A 27,030-nucleotide genomic window follows, 5' to 3' on the forward strand; every position below is an offset into this window, starting at 1 on the left:
TAGATATGAAAAGAGTACCGTGGCAATGAAGGAGAATGCCCTTATTCTTAGGAGAATGCACAGAGGGCCATTTTAGTGGCAAAATGTCATGAGAAAGAGAAAACAAATATGGCAAAAAAAAAACACACCCCAAACACTTATAAGCTGCAGGGACAGGAGTAGCAGTGAACTCCGAGGGGGTAGAGAGTTCCCCAGGCGGGAAAGACACCTCTATCAAAGAGTCCCTTCATTCCTTCGCTTTCTCACTGAAGTAGAAACCATTCTTCTAAAGCCGACACCCTGTTGGTTTTTTATAAGTGAGGAATGGGTCGTGTCTGTTTCTACTACACAAGGTCTAGAATAAAACATATAATCGATTTTAGAATTTTTAACGTTTGGCATGGAGGAGACCAAGGAGTAGGGCAGTGGTTCTCAACCTTCTGGCCCTTTAAATACAGTCCCTCATGTTGCAACTTCATAACTGTAATGTTGCTACTGTTATGAATCGTAATGTAAATATCTGATATGCAGGATGGTCTTAGGCGACCGCTGTGAAAGGGTTGTTCGACTGCCAAAGGGGTCGCAACCCACAGGTTGAGAACCGCTGGAGTATGGTTACTGCTCCTGTTGAACAACAAATGACAAGCAGAGACCTTTCAACATAGGATTAGCAAATGGCAGCCTGTGGGCTGAGTGTCGCCCCAGACACACTTTGTTTGGTTTGCATGCCTTTTAATAATCAGGGGATTTTACAGGAAATACAGACGTCAGCTTTTTCTAGGTGAGTCAAAGATCTGGCACACTGGACGCAGGAACGGCCACAATGATGATAGTTGCACGCACATACATGTACCATAAGTTGCTACACATGTAGCACGTTTTAAGTCCTGCTTGAGAGAGACTGGGTTTCTGGCAATTGGAAGGGGGGTAGGTGGGCAGACTCCAAGGACTCCAGGATGCCTGATGAACTTGGCCTATTTGAAGCTCTTCTCTCCCACTGATCCTTTCCCCACTGGGAAAACCTAATGACCCACCCCAGTACTCAGCATGATTTGTGACCCAGGTCCAAATGGAACTTGGGACTAAGGACAATAGTCAAAAACTGCAGAGGGAAGAGATCAATTGTACTCAAAAGGAACTGTAATAATCACCCATGCTATATATGGTATACTAGGAAAAGTCAGGGAAGGCTATGCATAGAATTGCAAGTACTTGACAAGGAACTAAAATACCAATTTGGCTCATGCAGAATTGGTTGCTATGGTGAGGCCTGATCTGAGACACTGTGTTCAATATGTTAGTGTAGGACGAACTCTAATGGGGTGCTGGGCTGGCTGATTTAGACCTGAGCCTAGTGCTGGTCATACTGCAAAGAAAAGTAACTGACAGTAAAAAGACACACACACACACACACACACACACACACACACACACACACAGAGGCAGAGACGGAAAGAATGGCCACACACACACACACACACACACACACACACACACAGAGGCAGAGACGGAGAGAATGGCCACACACACACACACACACACCCCACACACACACACAGAGAGAGAGAGGCAGAGACGGAGAGAATGGCCGAAACTTTGACTACCTAAGCCTTCATGCTGCTGAGGGCCGCAGGGTAACATAGTCCCTGAGAACTGCTCTGAAGCCCGGGTGGTGGTGTGTCCTGGGTCTCCCTCAGGCTCCTCCCCCTTACTGCCACCTGTAACCTTACTGGAACCACAGCGGAGGGTTCCTTATGACCGTTTATGGTCATCATCTGTTCCCGGGAGCCAAGGAGAAGCAGAGCACGAGAGGAGCGGAGCGGGACACACTTAGCTCTCTGCTTCTATCGATTACGCTTATTTCTGAAAACTTTCCAATCTGCTTCTGAAACATGGTGCTCTCACAGTTCTTTTCTTTCCTAGAATAATCCATAACCAGATGGAACTGAAGAAACATGAGAGCTTGTTTAGCACATTAAGAGAGAGTTGAGCCTGGCCGGCGGGGCTCAGTGGTTGAGCATCGATCTATGAACCAGGAGATCACGGTTCAATTCCCATTCAGGACACATGCCCGGGTTACAGGCTCGATCCCCAGTGTGGGGCTTGCAGGAGGCAGCCAATCAATGATAATCTCTCTCTGTCCCTCTCCCTTTCCATCTGAAATCAATAAAAATATATTTAAAAAAAAGAGTTGAGAAAATGGAGGGCCATAGAGAAGAGATTTCCTTTTTATTTCATTCCCATCAGCGATTCTCTCTTTCCTACCATGTAATGGATGGATGTTCTTGAATAATCTTCCCCCTTCCTCCCTCTAGGCCAGTGGTTCTCAACCTTCCTAATGCCGCAACCCTTCAATACAGTTCCTCAAGTTGTGGTGACCCCCAACCATAAAATTATTTTCATTGCTACTTCATAACTGTAATTTTGCTACTGTTTTGAATCGTAATGTAAATATCTGATCTGCTGAATGTATTTTCATTGTTACAAATTGAACATAATTAAAGCATAGTGATTAATCACAAAAACAATATGTAATTATATATGTGTTTTCCGATGGTCTTAGGCGACCCCTGTGAAAGGGTCGTTCGACCCCCAAAGGGGTCGTGACCCACAGGTTGGCGACCCACAGGTTGTGAACCGCTGCTCTAGACTCATAATTTCAGCCTCCAGCTGTACACACATCTGCTTTTAAATTTTTATCATAAGTGCTGAATTCTTCCCCTCCCTACAACATGAGACCTTCGATTACCTATGAAATGCATACCTGTGAGTTTCACGACACCTGAAACTCAACATGGTTAACATGAAAATCGTTCTCCTTCACCTCCTCTCAGCGGCTTCATCACTATGATCAGCATTATCATTTCTAAGGGTTCCCTGCCTTAAACCGTGTTTTTAATTTCAAAATATTTCAATCATACAAAAGGTGTAAAGAATAAAATAACATATATCCACATCCCTATTATCCGGACTTAATATGCTGCCACATGTGCTTTGGACTTTAAAGCATTTTTACCAACCCAGGTGGCAGTCCCCTATTCCATTCGACTTGCTCCCTCCTAGCCACTACCCTGAAGTTGGCTCCTCCCAGAACACACCCTGGGACAAAGGCTGATGGGCACACAGAGCTGACTTGGGAGGTGCAGGGACACTGGCAAGGGGGTGGGGAGGGGTTCAGGCAAGGGGAGGCGGCCAGGATGGCCCATCAGCTTCCACCGTGGGCAGCTGCCGCTTACTCCTGCAGGGCAGGTCTAGGAAACGGTAGAAAACACACCTCAGAATGGCCTCAGTCAATGGTGACGGTGTTGGACTATTTATCCCCCGACACCTGTGAGTCACTGGATGGCATTTCCAGTCCTCTGTGCATGGGGCAAAGTGGCTCTGGCAGCACAGCCTTTGACAAAGATGTTGGCTGCTGGAAGTTAGGCCGGTGTGCCCGAAAATAAGGGGGCACAAGGGGATATGGGCTGAGTACTGAGAGCTCCTGCGACCGTGTGCATCCATCCTGCTGACACTGTTTAACCTTTGCCACAATTGTTAAACATCATTCATTTCGATGACACTGGGAACATGAATTGTGATAATGTGAAAAGGGGAACCGTGAATATAAATATACACCAGTCGACATAAAAAAGGAAGGTAGGTTGGGAAAATAACTTCAGGTCAAAGAGTTGTTTAGCTACTGAATTTATATTCTGTGCCAGAGTGATCTCCACTTAACAGAAAATAAGAAAAAGAAATAAAATGCATACCGCAATTTATGTTTGCTTGGTTCCACACTTCATTAGACTTAGGCAAAATCTGATCTGATCCCCTTATCTCCCTTCACCTCCTACTTTAAGACGGCAGGGTTATTAGGCTTCAACTGTGACTGGTATATAAGACTACAAGTCTTTGCTAAGAATATATGCAATCAAGAATGTCTTAGAAGAGCATTTTCTTAGCTGCAATCCATTAGCCTTCTCCTGAAAGGGAGAAAGGTGTGTGTGTGTGTGTGTGTGTGTGTGTGTGTGTGTGTGTGTGAGAGAGAGAGAGAGAGAGAGAGAGAGAGAGAGAGAGAGAGAGAGGTGCGCATAATGCAGACAAATCTCAACCTGGGCAATAATTTCGGCAATCGTCCGCAGTGATGTTCTACATCATTTAACAAAATCAGGAATGATTTGCTTTCTCTGTACCTCACAACCAATGAGACTCCTGATTTAACAAAATACAGCTACAAAACAACGTCCTTCCTACTCCCTTTTGCAGAGACCAAAAGGATTTAAAAGACTCTTTAATAATATTCCTCGTACAGTCTACCATGGGACCGGCACAGACCTCCCTCATTAAGAACTAACAGACAGAGAAAATCACCTTTCACATGAACAGATCTGGGGTCTGGTAGGATCCTTCTGAAGAATTAGAACAAAGAGTCACTTGTTAAGCAGGCCGCAGACAGCAGGGGGGGGAAAATGAAAAAGAAATCTCGTACTGAAATTCAAAGAGACACCTACCAAATTTCTCATTTCAAACAAGGAGCTGATGCCAGAATCTGGAAAGCCCGTGGAGACAGCGGGCCACTGAGTGGGTTTAGATCAGAGGTAAAATATATTGGTGGAAAGAACTTCTGGGAGCAGCACACATTTGACATTTCAAAGAGAGGCAACGCTTTCATAAAGTAATTCTCTACCGTTCCTCTACCTGACTCCATTTCCAAATGGAAAAACACGCCTTATGAAAATAAATAAGAAAATATATTAGGTGTCACCACATTGAAGCAATGAGCAGGATTAGGCATAGGGAAAGAACAAGCCTTATGAAAATAAATGAGAAAACATATTGTGTATCACAACAGTGAAGCCGTGAGTAGAATGAAGACCAGAGAAAGATCACACAGAATGCAGAGTCTTTACGCTTAAAAACAAAAAAAAAAGCTTTCGTTAATCTACTGGAAGCCTTGGATCCCCCTGAGAGAAAATTGTACATCTGTATAAAACGTAAGATGGGTGTAACATTCAAGGGTTCACAGGCTTCCTAAAGCCCCGAAGGTTTCAGTGACCAAGACTGTCAGCCCACAAGTGGCTCCCGAACCCCAGGCTGATACTCCTTTGCTCGGAGAGAAGCGGAGAACACTCACGTTGTACAGAGGGATGGTCTTCATCACCTTGTACTGCTTCGTGGGGTCCATCTTATACAGGTGACGATCAGTGACAAAAATGGCGCGGTCTTCCACCTTACTGAACCGATTGACCTGTAAGAAAACCAACCAACAATTTTATCATCTCATGAAGCATGAAGCCGAATGATCTGCGAGGAAAACGTCGAGGGGCAGAGGTGGCTGCCTGTGGAGACGCAGCCTTTAACAGACGGCCACTCTACTGGACGCAGCAGAGATGCAGAAGCAGGAGCAGTGTCCAGGTTTGTGGAATTTTACAATTTAAACTCCATGATTTTACAACTTAACGGGGAAAAAACAAACAAAAAAAGACACCCCATAATGATTAAAAGTCTGAAACCACGTAACCCAGACACTATAAAGAAAATGAAAAGATAACCCACCTAGGAGAAAATGTGTACAAATCATATACCGGTAAGGGACTTGTATTTAAAACATATAAAGAATAAAATGTATGTTGTATTTAGAATACAGAACTCAATAATAAAAGGACAAAACAAACCAACAATGAAAAATGGGTTTTTAATTGTGAATACACATTTCTCCAGAGAAGACATACAAATAGCCAATAAGCTCATGAACACATGCCTGATGCCACCAGCCACCAGGAATGTCAATCGGAACCACAGTGAGATGCCACTTCGTGGCCATTGGGGTGATGACAATAAAGAGGACGGACAGTACAAGTGCTGGTCAGGATGCGGAGACACTGGAGCCCTCACCACCACTGGCGGGAATATAAAGTGATGCGGTCACTTTGGAAAACAGTCTGGCAGTTCCTCGGCCAGATAAACAGAGAATTACCGTATGACCCAGAAATTTCACTCTTAGGGGTATATATCATGGGAACTGACAATATAATCACATAAAAACTTGTGCCTGAATATTCACAGCAGCATTTATCATAATAGCCAAAAAAGTAGAGACAACCCAATGTCGCCCAACTGACACTGGACTGGATAAATGTGATATAGTCACACAATGGAATATAAATTGGCAATAGAAAGTGAACTACTGATACATGCTATAACATGGATGAACCTTAAAAACATGTTATGTAAGCCAGCCACAAAGTACCACATACTGTATGATTCCATTTATATGAAATGTCCAGAAGCAGCAAATGGATAGAAACGGGATGTAGATCAGTAGTTACATAGGGCTGGGGGAGATGAGAGGTTTGGAGGGATGACGGCTAAGGAGTGTGGTTTTTCTTTTGGGGGTAATAAAAACGTTCAAAAATTGATTGTGGTAATGGAGACCCAACTCTGTGAATATACTAATAACTATTGGATTGTGTGATTTAAAATGGTGCATAGGATGCTGTATGAATTATATCTCAATGAAGCTGTAAACGAAAAAGAAAACCCCTAGATGAAACAACTCATTCTGCCCCTTTCCTAATGCACAGATTAAATTCCATAGAGTATAATGACAGTATGCCATTAAATATATATGTTCAAAAAGGGACAGTGCCTGCTTGCCTAGAGCACAAATAACTGTCTCCTCATTATGACTATCCATAAAAAGAATGGGCCCTATGAGAAGGCAGTACATGCCCCACATAGGATTCAAGCGGAAGCTCAGTGGATATCTGATGTGGGTGTGGTAGAGGGGGTTTGTGCTGCAATAGGAAATCTAGGGATTCCCAAGGTCCCCTTTCCTCAGATTCTATGATTCTTTTACCTGACTTCCAAGTTTCCCTATCGCCATTATTCTACTTATTCATTTCTTCTGCTCCTGTGTGATGTTATGTTCTCTGTGTTTCTGATTTTCTCCTTCCTTTTTCTTTTTATCTATGTGTATTTCAAGATTTTGCTTAAGTTTTCATTCCATTATAAAACCTTTTCAATTCCTATAGTGAAAAGCGATCGCTGTTTTTTCTGAACTTCTTCCCACAGTTGTAGGAGAAATAGAATATAAGTAGAATCAAGAATGAAATTTAAAAATTAACATTGATATAAAGGGCACAAGGTTCTTCTTTTAAAGCAGGATACTTGAAGATAAGAGGAGCACTGTCGTGAGTGCTTTTGCTAATGCAAAACCCTGGATCCATCATTACTCTTTGTTCCCCAAGAAAGAGAGGAAAGAGGTTGGCCAATACGTCCAAATACCAACACAATCAAGTTACATCTATCCTTAGTCTGTAGGTTCTCCTTACGAAGTTGAGCTACTCTCTACATCTCTCTATTAAAAGCGCAAATCTTTCATTTAATAATTGGAAAGCTTGAATAATTTCAAGGACAGCTGACTTGTAATTTTTAGACCATGGATGCTTGTTATAAGAAATAAACTTGTTAAAATAGCAGTGTAGAGCACTGTGTTTCTTTAAATTTACAGTTGAAGCTATGTTTGGCAAGAGGTTGGTGTTACTTATTAACCTTGTAATAATTAATCGAATGACTATAACCCACTAATCTAGGTCTAATGAATTCAGCCAATATGAGAGATTATACAGATGGTTTTAAATTGGAAGTATATAAAAAAAAGCTGCTTTCCTTGTAAAACTGCTACAGATGTTATAAAAAAAAGTTATAAAAAGACTAACAAGTTCACTTCAAAACAAAGTAAAAAATCTTACATAAAACTGTATGATTTCTTTTTTAATGAAGGTCAAGAAACAGCAAAACGGATGTATGGTAAAGGAGATGAGAATAGTGGCTGCCTCTGGTGGGGGTGGGACACGGCTGGGAAGGGGCATGAGGAGCTTTTTAGGGTGATGGAAATGTTCTGTATCTCGACAGGGTTTAAATTTACATGGGTGTAGGTACTAGTCCAAACTCACTCACCTGTACACTTCAGATAATGAGTATTTACCTGTATATAAACTATCTACCTCAATACAAAGACAAAACCAAACCAACGTAGAATCCCAACTATCCATGACAGATTTTTATTTACTGTCTTCTTATTTCATCAACAGTAAGTTAGCTCCTTGCAGGTCATGATCTTATGGTGCCTTTTGTCTTGTACCTCCTAGCCCCCAACAGAGAAATGGGCAACCTACAGAGTAATACTACATCTCTTCTCATCCCTTGGTTATGAGAGTCCTTTAAATCAGCGGTCGCCAATCGGTGGTCCGTGAGGTCTGAAAGGTTGGCAACCACTGCTTTAAATCCCACAGGATAACTTCAGGAACTCTCCTTCCCCACATGGGCCAATGGGTGTTGATATGGGAACCGTCAGACGGGAAAACAGGGGGAGAGGCTGCAGCACATGGGAGGTTGCATAATGTAAGAACAAAATCCCCAAGTGCAAATAAAAGCACAGGTGCTCAATAGCGTAATCCCCATTGCCGTTTGGTCCTGGAAGACCGTGACTGCTGCACTGGAAAAGGAACTGAGGGCGGCTTGCTTTTATGTACCTGGGGCTGCGTGCCCCTTTATGAGTAAGCCACCTCTTTAATAAAAAGCTCTCTAATGCTGCAGGCACTATGGAAGCACACAGATTGCTGATTTGAAATTATTCATCCTCCTGGCTGGAATGGTTGGGATTTATTTGTATATTGTCATTTCTCATAAAGCGTTTTTTTTTTTTCTCCCCCCCAATGAGTTTAATTTTTCCCATAAGTCTTTTTTTTAAATTTAAATTCTTTATTGATTAAAGTATTATATATGTCTCCTTTTTCTTCCATTGACCTCTCCCTGGCCGCTCCCACTCCCCAGTGCATGCTCTCATCCCCCTACTGTCTGTGTCCATTGGTTATGCTTATATGCACGTATACAAGTCCTTTGGCTGATCTCTTACCCTCCCTCTCCTCCCACCCTCCCCTGCCTTTCCTCTGAGGTTTGACAGTCTGGTCGATGCTTCTATGTCTCTGGATCTATTTTTGTTCATCAGTTTATGTTGTTCATTATATTCCACAAATGCCATCAGAGTCTTAAGTTTCACGGCCGGCCATCACGACAAGGCCATGCACACAGAGTGCTGGCAGCCAGACGGACTGTCCTGAGCGAGAGGTGCCTACAGAAACGGATCTGTGCCTGTGTTTGCCGTGCGTATTGCTTGATAATAGCTACCCTTAAAAAATCTTTAGACTCACAATTTTGTTGTGAGATTGGAACTGAATTAATTATTCTACATTTGTTAATCCAGTATACAACTCCTATTAACTTTAAAAAATTATACTGGTAAATATTTACTTGAATTAAGTGATTTGATAAATTTTTTTCTTCCCCCAAATTTACAGTGTGCATTTTCAAGTACTTTATAAGTTGCTGATGATATACAAAGGAATGACAGAAAGCCCTTGGTTATGGTACAAATCTGAGATTAGTACAGCAGATGGAGATGAGACAGATAAGGTTGTAAGTGAAAATAATTTCATACAATGTATAAAGAAAATAAAATTACATAATGGCGTTGGGAGGAAATGTACGTGTGTGTGATTCTGTAGAGTGCTACTTTACTAGCGAGTTAGAAATGCTCACATTTGTAGGCACATCTTTTTCTAACAGTCTAATGAAGGGACACTGTATAAATATGCAGTTAGCTACTTGCTGACCAGCAGGTTTTAATTTTAGATTTGGGTAATATTTAAATCAAGGTATTGAGCACTAAAAATTTCTGAGGAACACCCTGGCTTGGTCAGAGTGTTGTCTGGATACACTAAGGTGGCAGGTTCGATTCCCTGTCAGGGCACATACAAGAATCAAGCAGTGAATGCATAAATAAGTGGAACAACAAATCTCTCTCCACCTTTCTCTCTCTCTCTTGCTGGGGTCCAACCCCAGCAGGTCCAGGGGTCCCCAAAGGTGTGGATGGAGTCGGCGAAGAAGGAATGACACGGAGACAGCGTTTATTTGATCAGCAGCCTAGCCAGGATCTCTAGCCGGATCTCCAGCCAAGTTCTGGTCAGGATCTCCAGCCAAGTTCTGGTCAGGATCTCCAGCAAAGTTCTGGTTAGGATCTCCAGCCAGGTTCTGTGTCCATGTTCTCTTGCTAGGTTCTCCAGACAGGTTCTGTCCAGGTTCTCCAGCCAGGTTCAGTCACCAGGTTCTAGTCAGGTTCTCTTGCCATGTTCTATCCAGGTTCTGTAGCCAGGTTCTGTCTCTAGGTTCTTCAGCCAGGTTCTGTCTAGTTTCTCCAGCCAAGTTTTGTAGCCAGGTTCTGTCCAGGATCTTTTGCCATGTTCTCTCCAGCGAAGTTCTTCTGTCCCTAGGTTCTGTGTAGGTTCTGTGTCTAGGTTCTGTTTAGGTTCTGTGTCTAGGTTCTGTGTAGGTTCTGTGTCTAGGTTCTGTGTAGGTTCTGTGTCTAGGTTCTGTGTCTAGGTTCTGTGTCTCTTGGTTCTGTCTTCTAAGTTCTGTGTTGTTACATCTGTATTTATACCAGTTGATTCCAATCCTATCAATCTCTATTCCAAAGGTTAGGGCGTTTCTTTTCTCCATTCCAGGGAGTAAAGATTATGTAGCTTAAGCATGATTGTTCATAGTTAAAGTGATTAATTACCCGCCTGGCACTTAGTTAAGAGGTTTTATTCCCTCCCTAACTTCAGGGGAAAATCCCTACCTGGGGAAACAATCTTTCTCAGAGACCTTGGTTAAAACACATAGTGCCAAGAAGGTGAGCAAACATATTAAGAACAGTATGCCACACATGCCAGGTCCCTTGAAACAGCAAGCATGGACCGGCTCCCGGCACTCTCTAATATCAATAAATTAAAAAGAATTTTTTTAATTTCAAAAAATTCTGAGGAACTACAAGGTCATGTTTCTCAGTGATTAGAAGGAAAAGCAAAGCAAAACAAAACAACAAAAAAGACCACTAAAAACTCTCCACTAAGTAGAATAGAAGGCACAGTTGTGATATATAACCCTCCATCCCTGCTTCTAAGATCTTATTTTTAAGATGCAACAAAGAAGTTAAGAGATTCATTTGAAAACATCGACAGCATTGGTAGGATACACACCTGAGTAAATTACGACAGGTGGATGGGACACAGAAGATATATTGCCATAGGTAAAAGATAGCAAACTAAAATTCAAGGTTCAGTTTGAATTTTATTCAGTCTTCTCCCTTTCGCCTCATAGCTTTAGTTATCAGTCAATTCTCTAAACATATCCTTATAACCAAAGTATATTTTTTAGTCTTGACAAAAATGAAGAGCAATAAAGAGTAAAATAGAGCCCAGCCGGTGTGTCTCAGTGGTTATGCACTGACCTATGAACCCAGAGGTCACGGTTTGATTCCCAGTCAGGCTCGATCCCCAGTGTGGGGCGTGTAGGAGCCAGCTGATGAGTGATCCTCTCATCACTGATGTTTCTATTTCTCTCCCCCTCTCCCTTCCTCTCTGAAATCAATAAAAACATATTTTTAAAAATAGTAAAATAGAGTTTATGTGGTGAAATAGTAACTACTCTTTGTGGTGCTTATTCACTGCACACGGCAACAGTGTTTGCCATGAAAGCGAACTGGCCCTCGTCAGAGACTTGAAACGAGAGACCGCAGAGTGGGGACATCAGCCTTTTCTAGGTTGTTTTGTACAACACTAGCCTCGTGTGATGCTTTCTGCAAGGAAGGGCTCCAAGTCAGGCTGGATTGAGGAACAATGCAAACCACAACCTTCCCTGGGATGCTCGTAACTCACGAGTCCATTCAAGGCTCTGAGAATGCTGCACACAGAGAGCATGTTCAACACTAAACTTGGGGCCCTTTCTAAAAACACACTCAGGTTCAGCAGGAACCCATGTTGGAGAACACTCATCATTTGTAGCCATCTTAGAATATGGAGACGAGAGAACATCAAAGACAAAATCTAAATAATAAGCCAGAGTAGTGCTCCTCATCTTTTGCGAATTCGTATTAAAAAATATGAGTGTTGCAAAAAAGTATGAAAAGATGTTTTTGCATAATTTCATGAGGTATGCAAGAGTCACAAACAATAGGCCACAGTGGTCAAGTGGAGAGTATTGTCCTTTCTGTGCTATGTCCGTGAGTTAATCTGGAAACTGACAAACAAAAACCTCAAAGCAGCAATTTTACTGACAATGTTTAGAAATACTACATTCTTTTTTTTTAATGTAAAAATGTAATTCCTAAAGTGAACAGGTCATAAATCTTTACCTTCTGTCTTAGCAGAGTTGTCCTTAAAACATGGATCGAGTGGGAGGGATGTCATGCAACTCAGTGATAGCTTTTAGTGGCATAACTCAGCTAAATCAAAATGGAAAGAAAAACTTAAAAAACATTTTTATTGATTTTAGAGAGAGTAAGGGAGAAGGATAGAGAGATAGAAACATCAGTGAAAGAGAAACATGGTCAGCTGCTTCCTGTACGCCTCCTATTGGGGATCGAGCCCACAACCCAGGCTTGTACCCTGACCGGAATGGAACCTTGACCTCCTGGTTCATGGGCTCACACTAATCCACTGAGTTACACCAGCTGGGCAAGAAAACCTTATTCTATACATATGTAAATCTGTAAATTCAAACTAAATTAAAATAATTATGGCATAGGAACACTAATTTTCTTCCACGTAAATCCATAAAGTAATAGAAAAACTGGATTGCAGACTCAATATTAGATAAGATCTCATCTTATTTCTTCTTTTACCCAAACTAAAATCCTCAACTAAAGAAAAAAATCCCTGTCATCTCGCTTTTGCCTAAACACTTCTAAAGATCTGTTTACAGGTTTAGTCAGCACCACAGGGGGCCAGAGAGAAAGATTCCCTGGAGAGTCAGACTTATTATGAGAGTGAGAGCAGCTATCTGCAGAAGTCTCTCATCTTAAAGGACAGTTTATGATGGTAGTTAATATAAAGTGGCTGCTTCATAAAAAAGTCAAGGCATAAAGAAGAGGGCTTTACTGAAATCAAGTCTAGTTCATCTTGGTACGTCTTTGGGATTAAAAAGATTCTAAAGAGGACATAATCTGATCTATAGTATGAAGAAATACTATTCTGCATTGAACTTAGAAATACAGGAGCGTGGCTCAGTGGTTGAGCGTTGACCTATGAACCAGGAGATCACGGTTTGATTCCGGTCAGGGCATTTACCCAGGTTGCGGGCTCGATCCCCAGTGTGGCGTGTGCAGGAGGCAGCTGATCAATGATTCTCTCTCATCATTGATGTTTCTCTCTCTCTCCCTCTCCCTTCCTCTCTGAAATCAATAAAAATACATTAAAAAAAATTACAGGAGCATGGCTAAGAATTTTTCAGTTTTTATCCAGGAGGAGCCAGGGAGAGACATGCCATTAGACATCCCATTGTCACCCCTGGAGAGAAAGAATCAGAGGCACCAGGCTTTTCCAGAGTAGAGGATGACTGTCAACACCACCCAATGGTCTTTGATCACTTGTCCTGATTACTAATGTGACTTCATAGTTACCATGATTCTAGAGAGGAAGTATCCTATATAGTAGAAATGAGGACTTGCGGAAATGGCTGGAATGGTACATTCCTTGGTTAAATTTACTGGCATTAGGGCTTATACTTTTTTTGTGCGGGTCAATGAAATCTGGTTAGCAAAAGTCATTTCCTGATTGGCTGATCAATCCTAGGTACACTTATAAACTAGGGTTTCTGAATTCAGCTCAGAATTAGACTCGGGACTTTGGTAGCCGCTCTGAGATACCAGCAAACTTTCCTTGGTGATATTTATTTCATTCTAAGTTCAAAACAGACTGCTTCCTATTTTGTTAAAAGTTTATATTACATTGAATTGAATGTCTGAACGCTAGCAGTTATTTTTTTTAAACTTCATGAATAGTTCAATCTCCTTCTTCTATTATAGTATTTGGTCAGTCCGACTAAAGATTTATCAAAACCAAAACTTTCGGTTTTGTTGTTTTATCTCCTATTATTTTTATATTCTCTATTTTATTGATTTCTGCTCTAATCTTTACTATTTTATTTTCCTGCTTGCTTTGGGTGAGCTTTTTTTTTTTTTTTAGCAGTGTCTTAAGAGGTAGAAGATTAGGCTATTGATATGAGATCTTTCATCTCTTCTATTATAGGCATTACATTTCCCTCTAAGATGACTTTCACTGCCTCCCATAAGTTTTGCTATGTTGTATCTTCTTTTCCAAATGCTCTGATTTTCCTGTGACTTCTTTTTTGACCACTGGTTGCTCAGGAGCGTGTCACTTAATTTCCACCTATCTGTGCATCCCCTAAATTGCTTTCTGTTCTTGTTTCCTAATTTTACTCAATTATTGTCAGAGAATATACTTTGTACGATTTCAATCCTTTTAAATTTACTGAGGCTTGTTTTATGACCTACCAACAGTGTTTCTCTAAACTCTTGCAAACGCTAGTTGTTATTAACATTTTAAAGTTTCCCACATTTATATAGAAAAATATTTCATTATTTTGATCTGAATAACACTGTAATTATGTATTTTTTGAAAATGTGAAACAAAAGACCTCTAAAATCACCTAAACCTGAACCTTTGTTGTGAGGTAACTCTTTGATATTTTCTTAATTCCTTCTGCAAATATTGGTGTATTTATATCAAAATCTCTCTTGGGGTTAATCTAGGCAATGTTTTTCTTAAGTCTACCCACTTAATTAACATTTTAAAATTTATTTGCATAATTTTATTTGCATAATTTTACAAAATGTTCTTTTATAGTTATTTCAATTTCCTCTCTCTCTTTTTCTAAACAAATGTTTTTAAAAAACCAACTATGTCCCTTGCCTTCCACATTCCAACTTCCACCTGTTCCACTCGCCCAGCTGCTCTCATCTCCAGGTAAATAACAGTCCACACACATCCTGCTCCAGGTGAGCAAATATATCCCTAGCACATAACCTTTCCCTCTCCCTCCCGAATCTCACTATGTCCTTCTCACTTTTCCAAACTGTGCTCTTCCTCCCTCTCCCTGGCGTGGCTCAGTGGTTGAGCACTGAGCTATGAACAAGGAGGTCATGGGTCCGATTCCTGGACAAGGCACATGCCTGCATTGTGGGCTCAATCCCCCGTGGGGGGTGTGCAGGAGGCAGCTGATCAATGATTCTGTCATCACTGAAGTTTCTATCTCTTTCCTCTCCCTGCCTCTCTGAAATCAATAAAAATTTTTTAAAAAACCCAGCAATAAACATGTATAAAAAAGCACTCAATGACCATTAAATACAGGCAGACTAGTATGTGTTTGAAAGATAGGAATTCAGTAAAATACAAATCCTTGACCTCTAGGAGGTTCCCCCTCTCCTGTTTTAAGAAGAATGGTCGCTAAAAATATCCACTTCCCTTATGAAGCTGATAGCCTGACTCGGACACTGCGGTCTCCCCCGCCCTTCCATCCATGCCTCCCTCCGACAGGCACAGCCTCCTGAGGGCAGGGCCAGCGGTGCGCCTGTCGCTATGTTTCACTGAAGGCGTGTCTCAGGGCACTGCATGGGAAGCAGCCTCTTCCTTCCGAGGAGGTCTGTCTCAGCATCGCCTTACCTTACGGACGTGACAGGAGAAGAGGACGTTCATGTACTTGTCCTTCCGTTTCAGTTCATTGGCGACGGGGACAAAAGTGCCTGAGGTCTGAGGTGTATCTGGCTTCTGAAAGAGACAGGAAGTGTGATCGAATGATGATGCTTAGCATTTCAGATGAAAAAGTGAGCTTTTGGGGCACGGCTTTATTACTAAGCTCATGACGTTGCACACGCTTACTTCTTACCTCCCCATCCCAGGTGGTAAGCTACTAAAGGGCTGTTTTAACAACAAAAGTCCTATAAAAATTTAAAATAAGGGATCTGAGAGGGGATGGAACAGAGCTTTGGGAATAACTGATATAAAGGTGATAGTTAAAAATAGTTGCTGAGTTATGCAAGGGAAGGTTTAAATGGTCAAAGCCATGGTATAGCGTGTACCTGATACACACAGATAGGAGACAGGACACTCTTTTTAACATGGGGAAAACGTCACCTGTTGTACACTTGGAAGCAATAAAACTTTTAGTTTAGTGTTGCTCATAGGATCTAGTTTCTGAAGGTGTCAGTTTTTCTATAAATTCTTGGAGAAAAATTCTCCTTTTTTTGTTTGTTAAGGGAGCAGGAGTGAACCCACTTAAGTTCTCCTGCACTTACCGAAGCAAGATAGTTGCCCTCCCAGGCTCTTTGGAGCCCAAGGTCAGCCCTTTGACCCTTCAGCATCTCCATGGCCGCAACCTTTGCCCTGACCTGGGGCAGGTCTGAAGCAGGGATGGTTTTGATGAGCTGAGATGCTCGCCATCTACGAGTAAATAAACACAATGTATTCTACTGTAGAAACACAAGACCATTCATTCTCAAACACAAGAAGCTGCCATTAAGTAGAATGAACCCAGACTGCTTGCATGCTACCCTAAAAACAGTAAAATGCCTCCAAAATATACACAATCTGGCTTTTTACAGAAAAAGTTTTCCTTTGGACTATATTAATACAACTAGCAAGATTCATTCAGAGAGAGAGAGAGAGAGAGAGAGAGAGAGAGAGAGAGAGAGAGAGAGGGAGAGAAAGAGAGAGAACGAACAAGTCAATAAACTGAGCAGGCGCAGTCTTTTCAAAATGCTCATTGACTGCAAGCCCTAAGATGCCTGGGACCGTCGTTTGCATCTTGGCTGTTTGTCCCCATATACCTGGAACCTAGGTCAGTGCCTGTGGCACAGCAGGTGCTGAGTGTATATTGTCACTAAATTTTACAAAAACTAATCAATTCTAGGCCATACATAAAACCTCAAAAATCTAAGGAAGACTGTACAGGCCACAGAGCAACATAATCGAAACCAATAATTCTTTGCATCCATTAAAAATATTACTCAGATCTTTATTTGTTGTCATGCACAGGTCTTCAAGACTTATTTCTAAGTCAAGTCATATAACCATACTTATAATCTTGCTTGTGTAAAAGAGGGGGAAAATTCCAAATTATATGTGACTCTAGATGCATATGCATTCATAGAATGAGCAAATGCTTTACATACGTATTTACTCATAATTCTTTTAACAACCCTATGAGCAGGTACTATTGTTACCGTCCTTTTACAGATAAGGAAGCTGAGGCACAGAGAGGTTAATGAATTTGCCCAAGGTTACACAGCCGTTCAGTGGCAGAGCTAGAATATGAACCCAGGCTCCAGGGTTTGTGTTCCTAACCATTACATCATGCCGTCTCTTACGCATGTGTGTTTGTAAGTGCAAGGACAAAGATTTAGAAGGATATAAACTAATTGTTAATGAGTGGTTATTTCAGGGGAAAGAAATAAAATGGGGAGAGACAAGAAGAGGTGTGGAGGATTTCAACTTTATATCCTATATATTTTTATGTTATTTCACTTTTAAAAAATGAGCATGTATTCATGTATTACTTAATTACGTTTTAGATTATGTAAAAAAAATGCAGGTTGCAGAGAATACAATTCATGAAGAAACACTTATCCATGCCATGCATTAAAAAGGCTGCCAAGACTACAACTAACACTGATAGCACTACACCTGAGAGTTTAGGTACTTTTGCTTTCAATAAATCTGCACTGTTTGATTTTTTTCTTTTTATGAGCAGTCTTTCTTTTGCTTGTAAAGCAAATGAGATATTTAATATAAAATTTTCTTCCCATGCACTTTTTTATCTTCTGACATCTGCCACCAATTTACACCCAATCGCTCAATGACTTCAGTGTTCCATGTGGACCATTATGCCACCAAATGACCGCATTTGAGGACCATTAGCTTAGCTTATGGGACTAGACAGCTGCACCTAAGACAAAGCTAAATGTATCTGGTGCACACTGGCAACAAATAAGCTCAAACAATCAGGAGCAAGGAGTTATAAATAACTAAACACTCAGATTCAGGGCAGTTTAAAAAAATGAAGACTGGATGGAAAGGTATCAAATTTTACATAGGCACTTGTTTATTTAAAAAATACTGCGTGCTCTAAAACAGTTGTTTCCTCCCTTGTAATTTAAAATCTCCTGGGAAACTTTAAAAAGGACCTCTGTTTGGGCCCCCACTCCCCAGCTCCATTAGACAGGTATTTCTGGAGGTGGGACTTGGGCAGTGGCATGTATTATAAACTCCTCGTGAATTTAAGGTAAGCAGGACAGACAACCACTGTGCAGAAAGCATGGACAGAAATCCTAGTTTGAGTTATTTGTGGTGATTTTAATAGCTATTTTTTTGCTATGAGAAGAAAGTAGAGTCTGCATGCCAATAACATCTTCAATATGGCTTGATCCAGGGGTGGCAGCATGCTGCTGTCTATATGGCTACAGGGGGGGAAAAATCAATGGACAGTTCTGCTATTTTGAGAGGGGAACAGATGCCTTGTGAAATCGAAGTCGACAAAATTGGAGACATATTCGAACAGCAAATAGCTGAGCCAGTCTCCTGGTCGAAGACCTGTGATTTTTATATGACACATTAAGTGTGCTGCCATCAACGGAGGCAGCACATACGAACAAGTTCTCACCTATTAAAAATGGCCTGTAGGGCCTCCTCGAAGCGGCGGAGAACTTTGGGAGGGGTTGGCCACTTCACGTGCTTCCCGTGGTCTCTCATGGTCTTGACGCCCTGGAAGCGCCGGGCCACCTCGTGGATGTAGGACTTCACCTTGTAGTGCCGGTAGTATCTGATGATGGTCAGGGCTGCCTTGGTCCTCTTGTACCGCATGCGGGCCAGCGTGCCCCGCCACACCTTCATGACAGAGGAAAGAAAAAGACAAGTGTTGCTGGCTGCCTGAGTAGTAGGTCACTTTGAAATCATAGAAGCTCCTCTGCTTATAAACTCAACGGGAGAACTTGCATGTGCCACTCAAATCAGCCAGAGACAAAGCATGTCAATTCTGCCAGCCACCAACAGGTGGCGGTGGGGAGTCGGACCCGTCATTCTGGTCCAGCTGTCTACCCCAGCACTGTCTACACTGGAGTGCCTGCTGAGTTTGAAGCAGAGTCCTGTTTTAACTTAATGGGCATGAAAAGAAGAACGCCAAACTACAAATAACGTTGGATAAACGTTTTAAGAATGTTGAAAGGGAACAAGATGAGTCAGAAAACCAAAAGCCATCAACATCTGTAGTTCTCTTATGAAGCCTGGCTTTACACAGATTATGTACACTGGCCACTAGGGCAATGCCACACTGCATTTACAAACTGACCTATACGCAGCCCCTCTCCAGGTGCTGTGTAAACCCCCTAGGATTTAGATGTGTTCCTGCAGGACGGGCAAAACAGATGACCAGTATCTCTCATCAGTGATGTTTCTCTCTCCCTCTCCCTTCTTCTCCAAAATCAATAAAAACATATTTAGAAAACAAAAAACATAAAACAGATGACCAATACCATATGAATCGTCGTTAAAATCTTTTCAGTGCTCAGAAATCAGACAATATATAAATGTCTCAATGCCAGCTTTTTAATTTTTTTTAATTTTTAGACAGAGAGAAGAAGGGGGAGAGAGGGAGGGAGAGAGAGATGTATATATAGACACACACACACACACACACACACACACACACACCCCGATTAGTTCTCCCACTTATTTCTGCATTGATTGGTTGATTCTTGTATGTGCCCTGACAGGAGACCAAGCCCGCAACCTTGGCATATAGGGACGATGCTCTAACCAACTGAGTTACCCGGCCAGGGCTCAATGCCAGCTTTATTCAAGCATGGGGAAGTCGGAAATATATATATGTTTTTATTGATTTCAGAGAGAGGAAGGGAGAGGAAGACAGGGATAGAAACAATGATGAGAAGGAGTCACTGATCAGCTGCCTCCTGCACACCCCCTAGTGGGGATCGAGCCCGCAATCCAAGAATGTGCCCTGACTAGGAATTGAACCATGAACTCCTGGTTCATGGGGTCGATGTTTCACCACTGAGCCGCACCAGCCAGGCAGAGATACTTATATATTTTTTAGGTTCCCATACTTCTCAATCTCTCAAGCAAAGAGAAAGCTGGTGTAATCTTCATCAATGGCTCTTTCCCTATATATGCTCTCCACCACCACCCCAAGTCTTGCTTCCACAATATTTCCAGTACAAACCCTTCTTCTCCTTTCTGCTACCACAGTCTGCAACAGCTCAAACGACTCTAACGGCTTTCTTTGACAATAAACTCCTGTGTACACCACCATCATGTTCCAGTTATTTACTGCTGCTTCTTAAGTGACCATCCCAATTTTCAGGCTGAGGGTGTTATCTCCCTGCCTGTCTCTGGCCTCTTAAGACCAAGATTTGCAACTTCTAGTTCAAAGCCCACCGTATGGGTTCCCCAGGTTCCTTTGGGTTTCTTTTATTTCTTCTTAAATCCCCAACTGTGCCCACCAGTTTCTCTCAGAAAAACTCATGCAACGCCTCTTTTATTCAGCCACCTTGGGTCTCTTGGTGCAGACTCCTAAATTGGCACCATGTGTTTGCAATGTTCTCCCTTTTCAGCCTGCTGCACAATAGATCTGTTTGCTTGCTCCATGCGAGGAGACCATCAGGGGACCCCAAAGGGGAACCAACAGGTCCAGGAAAACCATGATGTGGAAGGAAAACATGACGAGGAGCAATCTGTGGTAGGAACCCTGAGTTCACATATAAACAGAATATATAGACAATGGGGCAATGGAAACTCACTCTGTGGCCTCGGTACAGAAACCCTTTTTAGTCAAAAGGGCCCCCTGCTCTGTAGCTGAATCCATCCTACAAATGGCTTTGTTACGCCTCCACCCAGGCACTAAAATAAAGGTTCCTTCTTTAGTATCTTGAAAAACCAAGAGAATACAATTACAGGGTGGACGTCTGTGATTCAATTTCTTAAAGAAAACACATTTTTAAAGTTTCATACTGCTTGTTGCCTTTCTTTTAAGAGGAAGGAAAGTAAGACTCCCTGGAGCTACATCTACATATAAAAAAAAATTTAATTTCCAAGAAGTGTTTTATAGAGCTTCTTATTAAAATGTTTTTGGTTAGATGCTTTAGCAATTTGGAAAAAACATTTTATAAGTAAGTGCTTTTTAAGGCATAGGTGTTTTTTTTTTCCCCCCACCTTTAAAATGTCATCTGTATTCTTGGTTTAGTCTAGTTGAAAAAATCAAATAGTACAGAAATGTTACAGAGAAAAGACAATAGCTCTTCCCTTGCCCACCTAACCCCACCTCGAAGTCCCATTCCACACAAACAACTTTAACCACTTCTTCTGGTATTTACTAATATCACACACACTATTATTTCTTGGTTGATCCTTTCAGACATACCCAAATTACAGAAGTTGGTGATGTAGCTCTCTCGCCATCACTCGAACCTCTCCTTTATCATCCCCATAATAATTACATTTAAAAATTTAAAGTCAACAGTGTTTATATTATTGTTATATAGTACAATTTAAATACCATATCCATATTAATTTGATTCACCACTATATAATAAGACTTCCCTCTCATTACTATGTCAGGGAAAGTTGTTTTAACTTGTTGTTAACAGCTGTCTTATTTTAAAAGTCTGCTTTATTTACTATACTAGAGGCCCGGTGCACGAATTTTCATGCACTCGGGAAAGGGGGGTCCCTCAGCCTGGCCTGTGCCTCTCGCAGCCTGGGAGCCCTTGGGGGATGTCCCCTGGGGAGCGGACCTAAGCCACAGTCAGACATCCTTAGTGCTGCCGAGGAGGTGGGAGAGGCTCCTATCACCACTGCTGCACTCACAGCTGTCAGCCCGGCTTGTGGCTGAGCGGAGCTCCCCCTGTGGGAGTGCACTGACCACCAGGGAGGCAGCTCCTGCGTTGAGCGTCTGCCCCCTGGTGGCCAATGTGCATCATAGTGACTGGTCATTCCGTCATTAGGGTCAATTTGTATATTACCCTTTCATTATATAGGACACCTACGGTTAATGCCAAATGCTCTAATAGACCCATCAAATAGTCAACAATAATTTTTCCAGTTGTCAAGCCCATCAATCGAACCTTTCTCTTTCACATTCCTCTTCAGGCCACTGTTCTCTTCCTGCTGGATTCCCGATTCCTGAGCGGAAGTGTTTCTTTTTCTTGGTTTTCCTCCCTCCAGAAGCTTTCAAGAAAGGGTGCATGGCCAGTGAATTTCTATTCTCTTTAATCTGAGAGTACAAAGCAGGTGCCTACAATGTTGTGTGTTTCGTGACGGAGAAGAGCAGAGCAGATGAGAACAGCCCCTGGACTCAGACTGCCTGTGTTCAAGTCCTGACCCCCTCTTACCAGCTGGTTTAACTTGGGCAAGCTCCTAACCTAGTTTTCTTATCTGTAAACATGGGGATGATAACGATGCTTACCTTGTAGTGCTATTATGAGGACTAAAGGAGACAATGCACACCAAATAGTGCCTGGTGGGGAGCTGGAACCCTATATACATTGGTTGTTATGAGTATCTGAATTTTTGTCTCCTTTGGTATATGCAGAATTTGTTTGCATTAGTCATATGTCAATATGACCTGAAATCTTTCCTTCTCAGCATTCCATCTACTCCAAATAGTTTCCGATTGGATCTGATTTTATTCTTCCATGGATCACATGGACGGGATGTCCATGATTTATATGCCTCATCCCATCTTTCAGCTGCTCAGGAAGAGTGAACGGAGAGCTGGGGCTCAGGGGTCATTGAATTCCTTCTCTGATACAAATAAAAGGAGAGCATCAGAGGTCTGCTCCCCTGCCTGGGGATACCGTAGCCCCTGACATTCTTTTTGCTATGTCTTGTGGAGCTTTTTCTTGTGGCTGTAATAATTATTCCTAGCAGATGCGTCCCCTATTCCTTGCCCATGTATTGATGCATCAGAGGCAGGAAAGATGGTAAACTTCCTTGACTTTTCTTGCCTAAGGGAAGACGTCTTCTTGATGGAAGAAAGGGTCCCCAGTGAAGGTGTGGGTTGTTCTAAGCCTTCCCTCTGGTATATCTTTATACTAAAAGCCAGAGCCCTGAAAAGCAGCAAAGCTTCTCAGAATTCCCTCCTGTACTTCGCCATGTTCCAGTCTTTTCTTTGGCAAACATATTATTTTTTTCTTTAGCACCTTCTTTCAATTGGTCCAAGTTTTTATTTTTGGATGACACTTCTCAAAGTTTATGGTATAAAGTTGAGATCTCGTTTTGGTTTCAGGGTTGATGACATGATTTGTTATCTTTCCACTTTTGTTAATTTCAGGAAATTTGGGGGAAGGAATTTTGTGAACCTGCAGTTTTATTTTTTTTAAATCCTCACCCAAGGATATGCCTTTTTTATTGTGTGTGTGTGTGTGTGTGAGAGAGTGAGAGAGAGAGAGAGCGAGAGCGCGCCAACAATGTGAGAGAGAAACATTGATCAGTCACCTTCTGTACACACTCTGACCCCTGATTGAACCCACAACCTAGTTATGTGCCCTGACCAGGAATCAAACCTGCAACCTTTTGGTGTATGGGACAATTTTTTAACCAACTGAGCCAGCTGGCCAGGGCATGAACCTGTAGCTTTATCGTCAACCTGCTCCTGGAGCTCTACTCCTCACCCCTACCGGGTCCCTCCCACTCCCGAGTCTTTCCAGAGCCCTGTGGCCAGGTGAATTGGCTCTCTCATCTGCCTTCTCTGCAGGCACTTAGATCTCAGCTTCTCCACCTGCTTGGGAGAGTAACTAACCACACATCCATTTACTTCCAAAACCAGGCAGATGCCTCTTGTCTGCTGCTGTTTCCCCATGGTTCCATCCGTCCTTGGGGGTTTCTCCAGTTCTCACCCCTTCCTGCTCAGTGAGGGTTTCTGAGAGAGAGAGTGGCTGTAAATACCATCTGTCATGTTTAACCAGAGGTTTCATCCTGCCGCCTTAACCCTGCCCTGCTTTCCCCTGGTGCACACTTCCTCCGTGGTCAGGCACGGCAAAGCCACATCTGGCAGTCATTAAAGTACGAGATGTACTTTGCAAGAAATGAAGGATTCTAGTTTACACTCTATGAAGAAGTAGGTCAATTACATATCTTCAGTTTAGTCTCAGAAATAAACACAGGACAGCTCTCCTTTTTTCCTAGTTCTCCATGTTTCCCCCTCACCCCTCATTTAATATGTACTAAGAAGAAAATAAAATCCAGTGGGTATAATTGGTAGGTTCTTAGCAAGTTCTTGACATGCTATTCCTTAGTTTTATAGATAGAAATAGCATTTTGAGATGATCTAGGGGAAAATTAAGAAGTAATGAAATGACCAAATCTTTAGTCAATCAACAAATTAAAACCATTAAAATAAAGACAGAGACAAAAAAAATGCACCCCCTATAACAACAACAAAAAAGCGAAGTGCATGTGAGCTTGATCCTTATAAGCCCTGCTGGTGAACTTAACTGTGTGTGTGTGTGTGTGTGTGTGTGTGTGCGCGCGCGTGTGTGTGCGCGCGCCTCTCGGAATGTAATTTAGAAATACCCACCCCTGAATCTGGATCTGGCAGGCTCACTTGCCCAGTTAGCCAACCTGTGAGCCTTCATGTAGGACTCATACATTTTCTATGTGGCCTTGTCCAGATCCATTAGCCTAGCAATTCTTTAGTGCATACAACTGTTGACCATTAATGACTTCTTTACTATGACGATGCCATCTCTGACAACCCCTTGGAACTGTAACTTCAAGAAGCAATTGAACCTCTTGGTCAATTACAGTCAGAAGCCCAGCTTAACATGAACCCTAGCAACACCCAAATTATAACTGTTTTGAAGACAAATGAAACTAAAATTACTCCAGTCAACAGGTCAGGTCAATCTGACGGGCCCTTCAGGAGCCAGCCTTGCTCAAAAGCTAACCCTCGGTGGAGCTGTACTGAAGAGGCTGCTTTCTTTATAGTTTGGTTTGTTTTCTTTAAAAAGGAGGTACCCAACGGATAATTCATCGTCAACATTTCTCAGGTTAAGTCTTTCTCAAAGTTGCTTCTTGACCCAGAACTACAGGGTTCTGGTCAAGTGTCTGGGCATTTGAGCAGATACAATGAGGTGTCTGGGGACGTTTAAAATTTGTCTGAAGGTGTGTCCCACCTTGTCAGACCCAGACCCACCTCCATCTAATGTCGAAGTGGCTCACCATCTGGTCAGGGACAGCCGGGCTTTTACCTTGTGTCACCAATGTGCTGACTTTTCTTCCTTTATGCCTAGCATCTAAAGCAGTGGTTCTCAACCTTCCTAATGCCGCGACCTTTTAATATGGTTCCTCATGTTGTGGTGACCCCCAACCATAAAATTATTTTCGTTGCTACTTCATAACTGTAATGTTGCTACTGTTATGAATCGTAATGTAAATATCTGATATGCAGGATGTATTTTCGTTGTTACAAATTGAACATAATTAAAGCATAGTGATTAATCACAAAAACAATATGTAATTATATATTCAATATGTTTTCCGATGGTCTTAGGCGACCCCTGTGAAAGGGTCGTTCGACCCCCAGGTTGAGAACCGCTGATCTACAGCATGCAGCACTCCTTAAAAAAATACCCAGCACACCTCTGCTGCAGATGCTTACAAATGATCTTAATTCAAATGTTTCCTTTGGTCACTCAAAAAACTCAGATAACAACTGTTATCTGAAAGCACCAGCCAAAGGTGCATTCTAACATTCATTTCTGAAGAGTTCCAGATGAATTCTGGGACACAGGGCCTTTGAAATGCTCCCTGAAAAAGGGGTTCCATTCTTATGAGTTTGGGAAAGATGCTTACTGGGATTCCTTTTTGGAGATTCACATTAACATATGAAAAGTTTGGAGAAGTTCCATGTAAATAAATTTTGTTTAACAGAATTTTAAAAACATATTTGACTGTAGACTCCTTTGTACACAGACTACTCATTCATTTTGAAAGGGGTCAAGATATGCCATCCCCAAATATGCCACTTTGGCATAAGCATTCTCTGGAGTGTTTGCTTATTCTACAAGAATTTCCCAAATTCCTACTTGTCTGGGTGGTTTCTCTGGGGAATCCGAAGGAAAACAGGAAATACCTATGATGTCCTAGGAAAACCCAAAATGCCCATGAGATAGCTGGGTAACAACTACAACTAATGCCTTAAAAAGTAAGATATGGTCAAACGCCCCATCGACACAAACCTCCGTGCAAGGAAGCTTGAATTCCTCCACCACAAGCCAGGTTGTTGCGGGCAGTCCAGCACCACCGCTTAGCGGACAGCTCCCTGGCTGGCACTGTGGGGCTGGAATGCAGAGTCCTCCCCTGGAGGGAGAGGCCCGCATTCCTCAAGGGCTACGGGGGTGGGGGTGGGGGTGGAGAATCAGGTCAACCTAGGCAGGCTTCAGGTTTTTTACCTGTGAAGCAAACGAAGATGTACACTGGGTGATTTATTAGAGCACCCACTCGAATATTCTATCAGAACAGCTACCGACACTGAGCAAAAATTTAAAAGTGTTATTTCAAAGGTTCTTTTTGATCCAAAGCACACAAGAAACTGACAACCCCTATCTCTGACTTCTGATTACTGTTATTACCCTTAAGGGAAGGGAGGGAAAACACTATTTCACTATTGTGTGCCAGGATTTGTGCTAGACACCTGACATACATTATAAATAGGTGTTTTAAAAACATTTTTTTTTCTTTTAATCCTCACATAAGGATATTTTTCCATTGATTTTTAAAGAGAGTGGAAGAGAGAGGGAAAGACATAGAGAAATATCGATGTGAGAGAAATACATCAATTGGTTGCCTCCTGCACATGCCCCAACCAGGGTCCGGGCTGGGGAGGAGCCTGCAACCAAGGTACATACCCTTGACCAGAACAGAACCCGGGACCCTTCCGTCCACAGGCCATCGCTCTATCCACTGAGCCAAACCGGCTAGGGCCTTGATGTATTATTTGTATTGTGCTGGTATATGTTTCTCTTACTAATAATTCACCACAGGGAAAGAAGGGAATACATTTGATGTAAGTTTCTTTAAGTCACACATTAATATGTTTTGCTGGCAAATGCTTGGCTTTGAGAAATGATCCTTTTTCAGACCTGGGAACCCTGCTTCT

At 42.1% G+C, this 27,030-nt stretch overlaps 1 protein-coding gene across 2 annotated transcripts in view; it reads right to left on the reverse strand.

Moving 5' to 3' along the window:
* MYO1D (myosin ID) overlaps window positions 1-27,030 on the reverse strand; it is a 268,215-nt gene that overhangs the window by 90,636 nt on the left and 150,549 nt on the right. The window contains exons 17-20 of one of the 2 annotated variants that reach the window (XM_036340564.1): window positions 18,520-18,743; window positions 16,157-16,301; window positions 15,525-15,629; window positions 5,096-5,209 (exon numbers count right to left, since the gene is read on the reverse strand). In XM_036340564.1, the coding sequence (XP_036196457.1) occupies window positions 5,096-5,209; window positions 15,525-15,629; window positions 16,157-16,301; window positions 18,520-18,743 (588 nt within the window). Of the gene's footprint in view, window positions 1-5,095; window positions 5,210-15,524; window positions 15,630-16,156; window positions 16,302-18,519; window positions 18,744-27,030 lie in introns of those variants that run through there. The other variant, XR_004972856.1, reaches the window with a different exon arrangement.

Source organism: Myotis myotis, unplaced genomic scaffold, assembly GCF_014108235.1.
Source record: "Myotis myotis isolate mMyoMyo1 unplaced genomic scaffold, mMyoMyo1.p scaffold_m19_p_17, whole genome shotgun sequence".
NCBI classification, from domain to species: Eukaryota; Metazoa; Chordata; class Mammalia; order Chiroptera; family Vespertilionidae; genus Myotis; species Myotis myotis.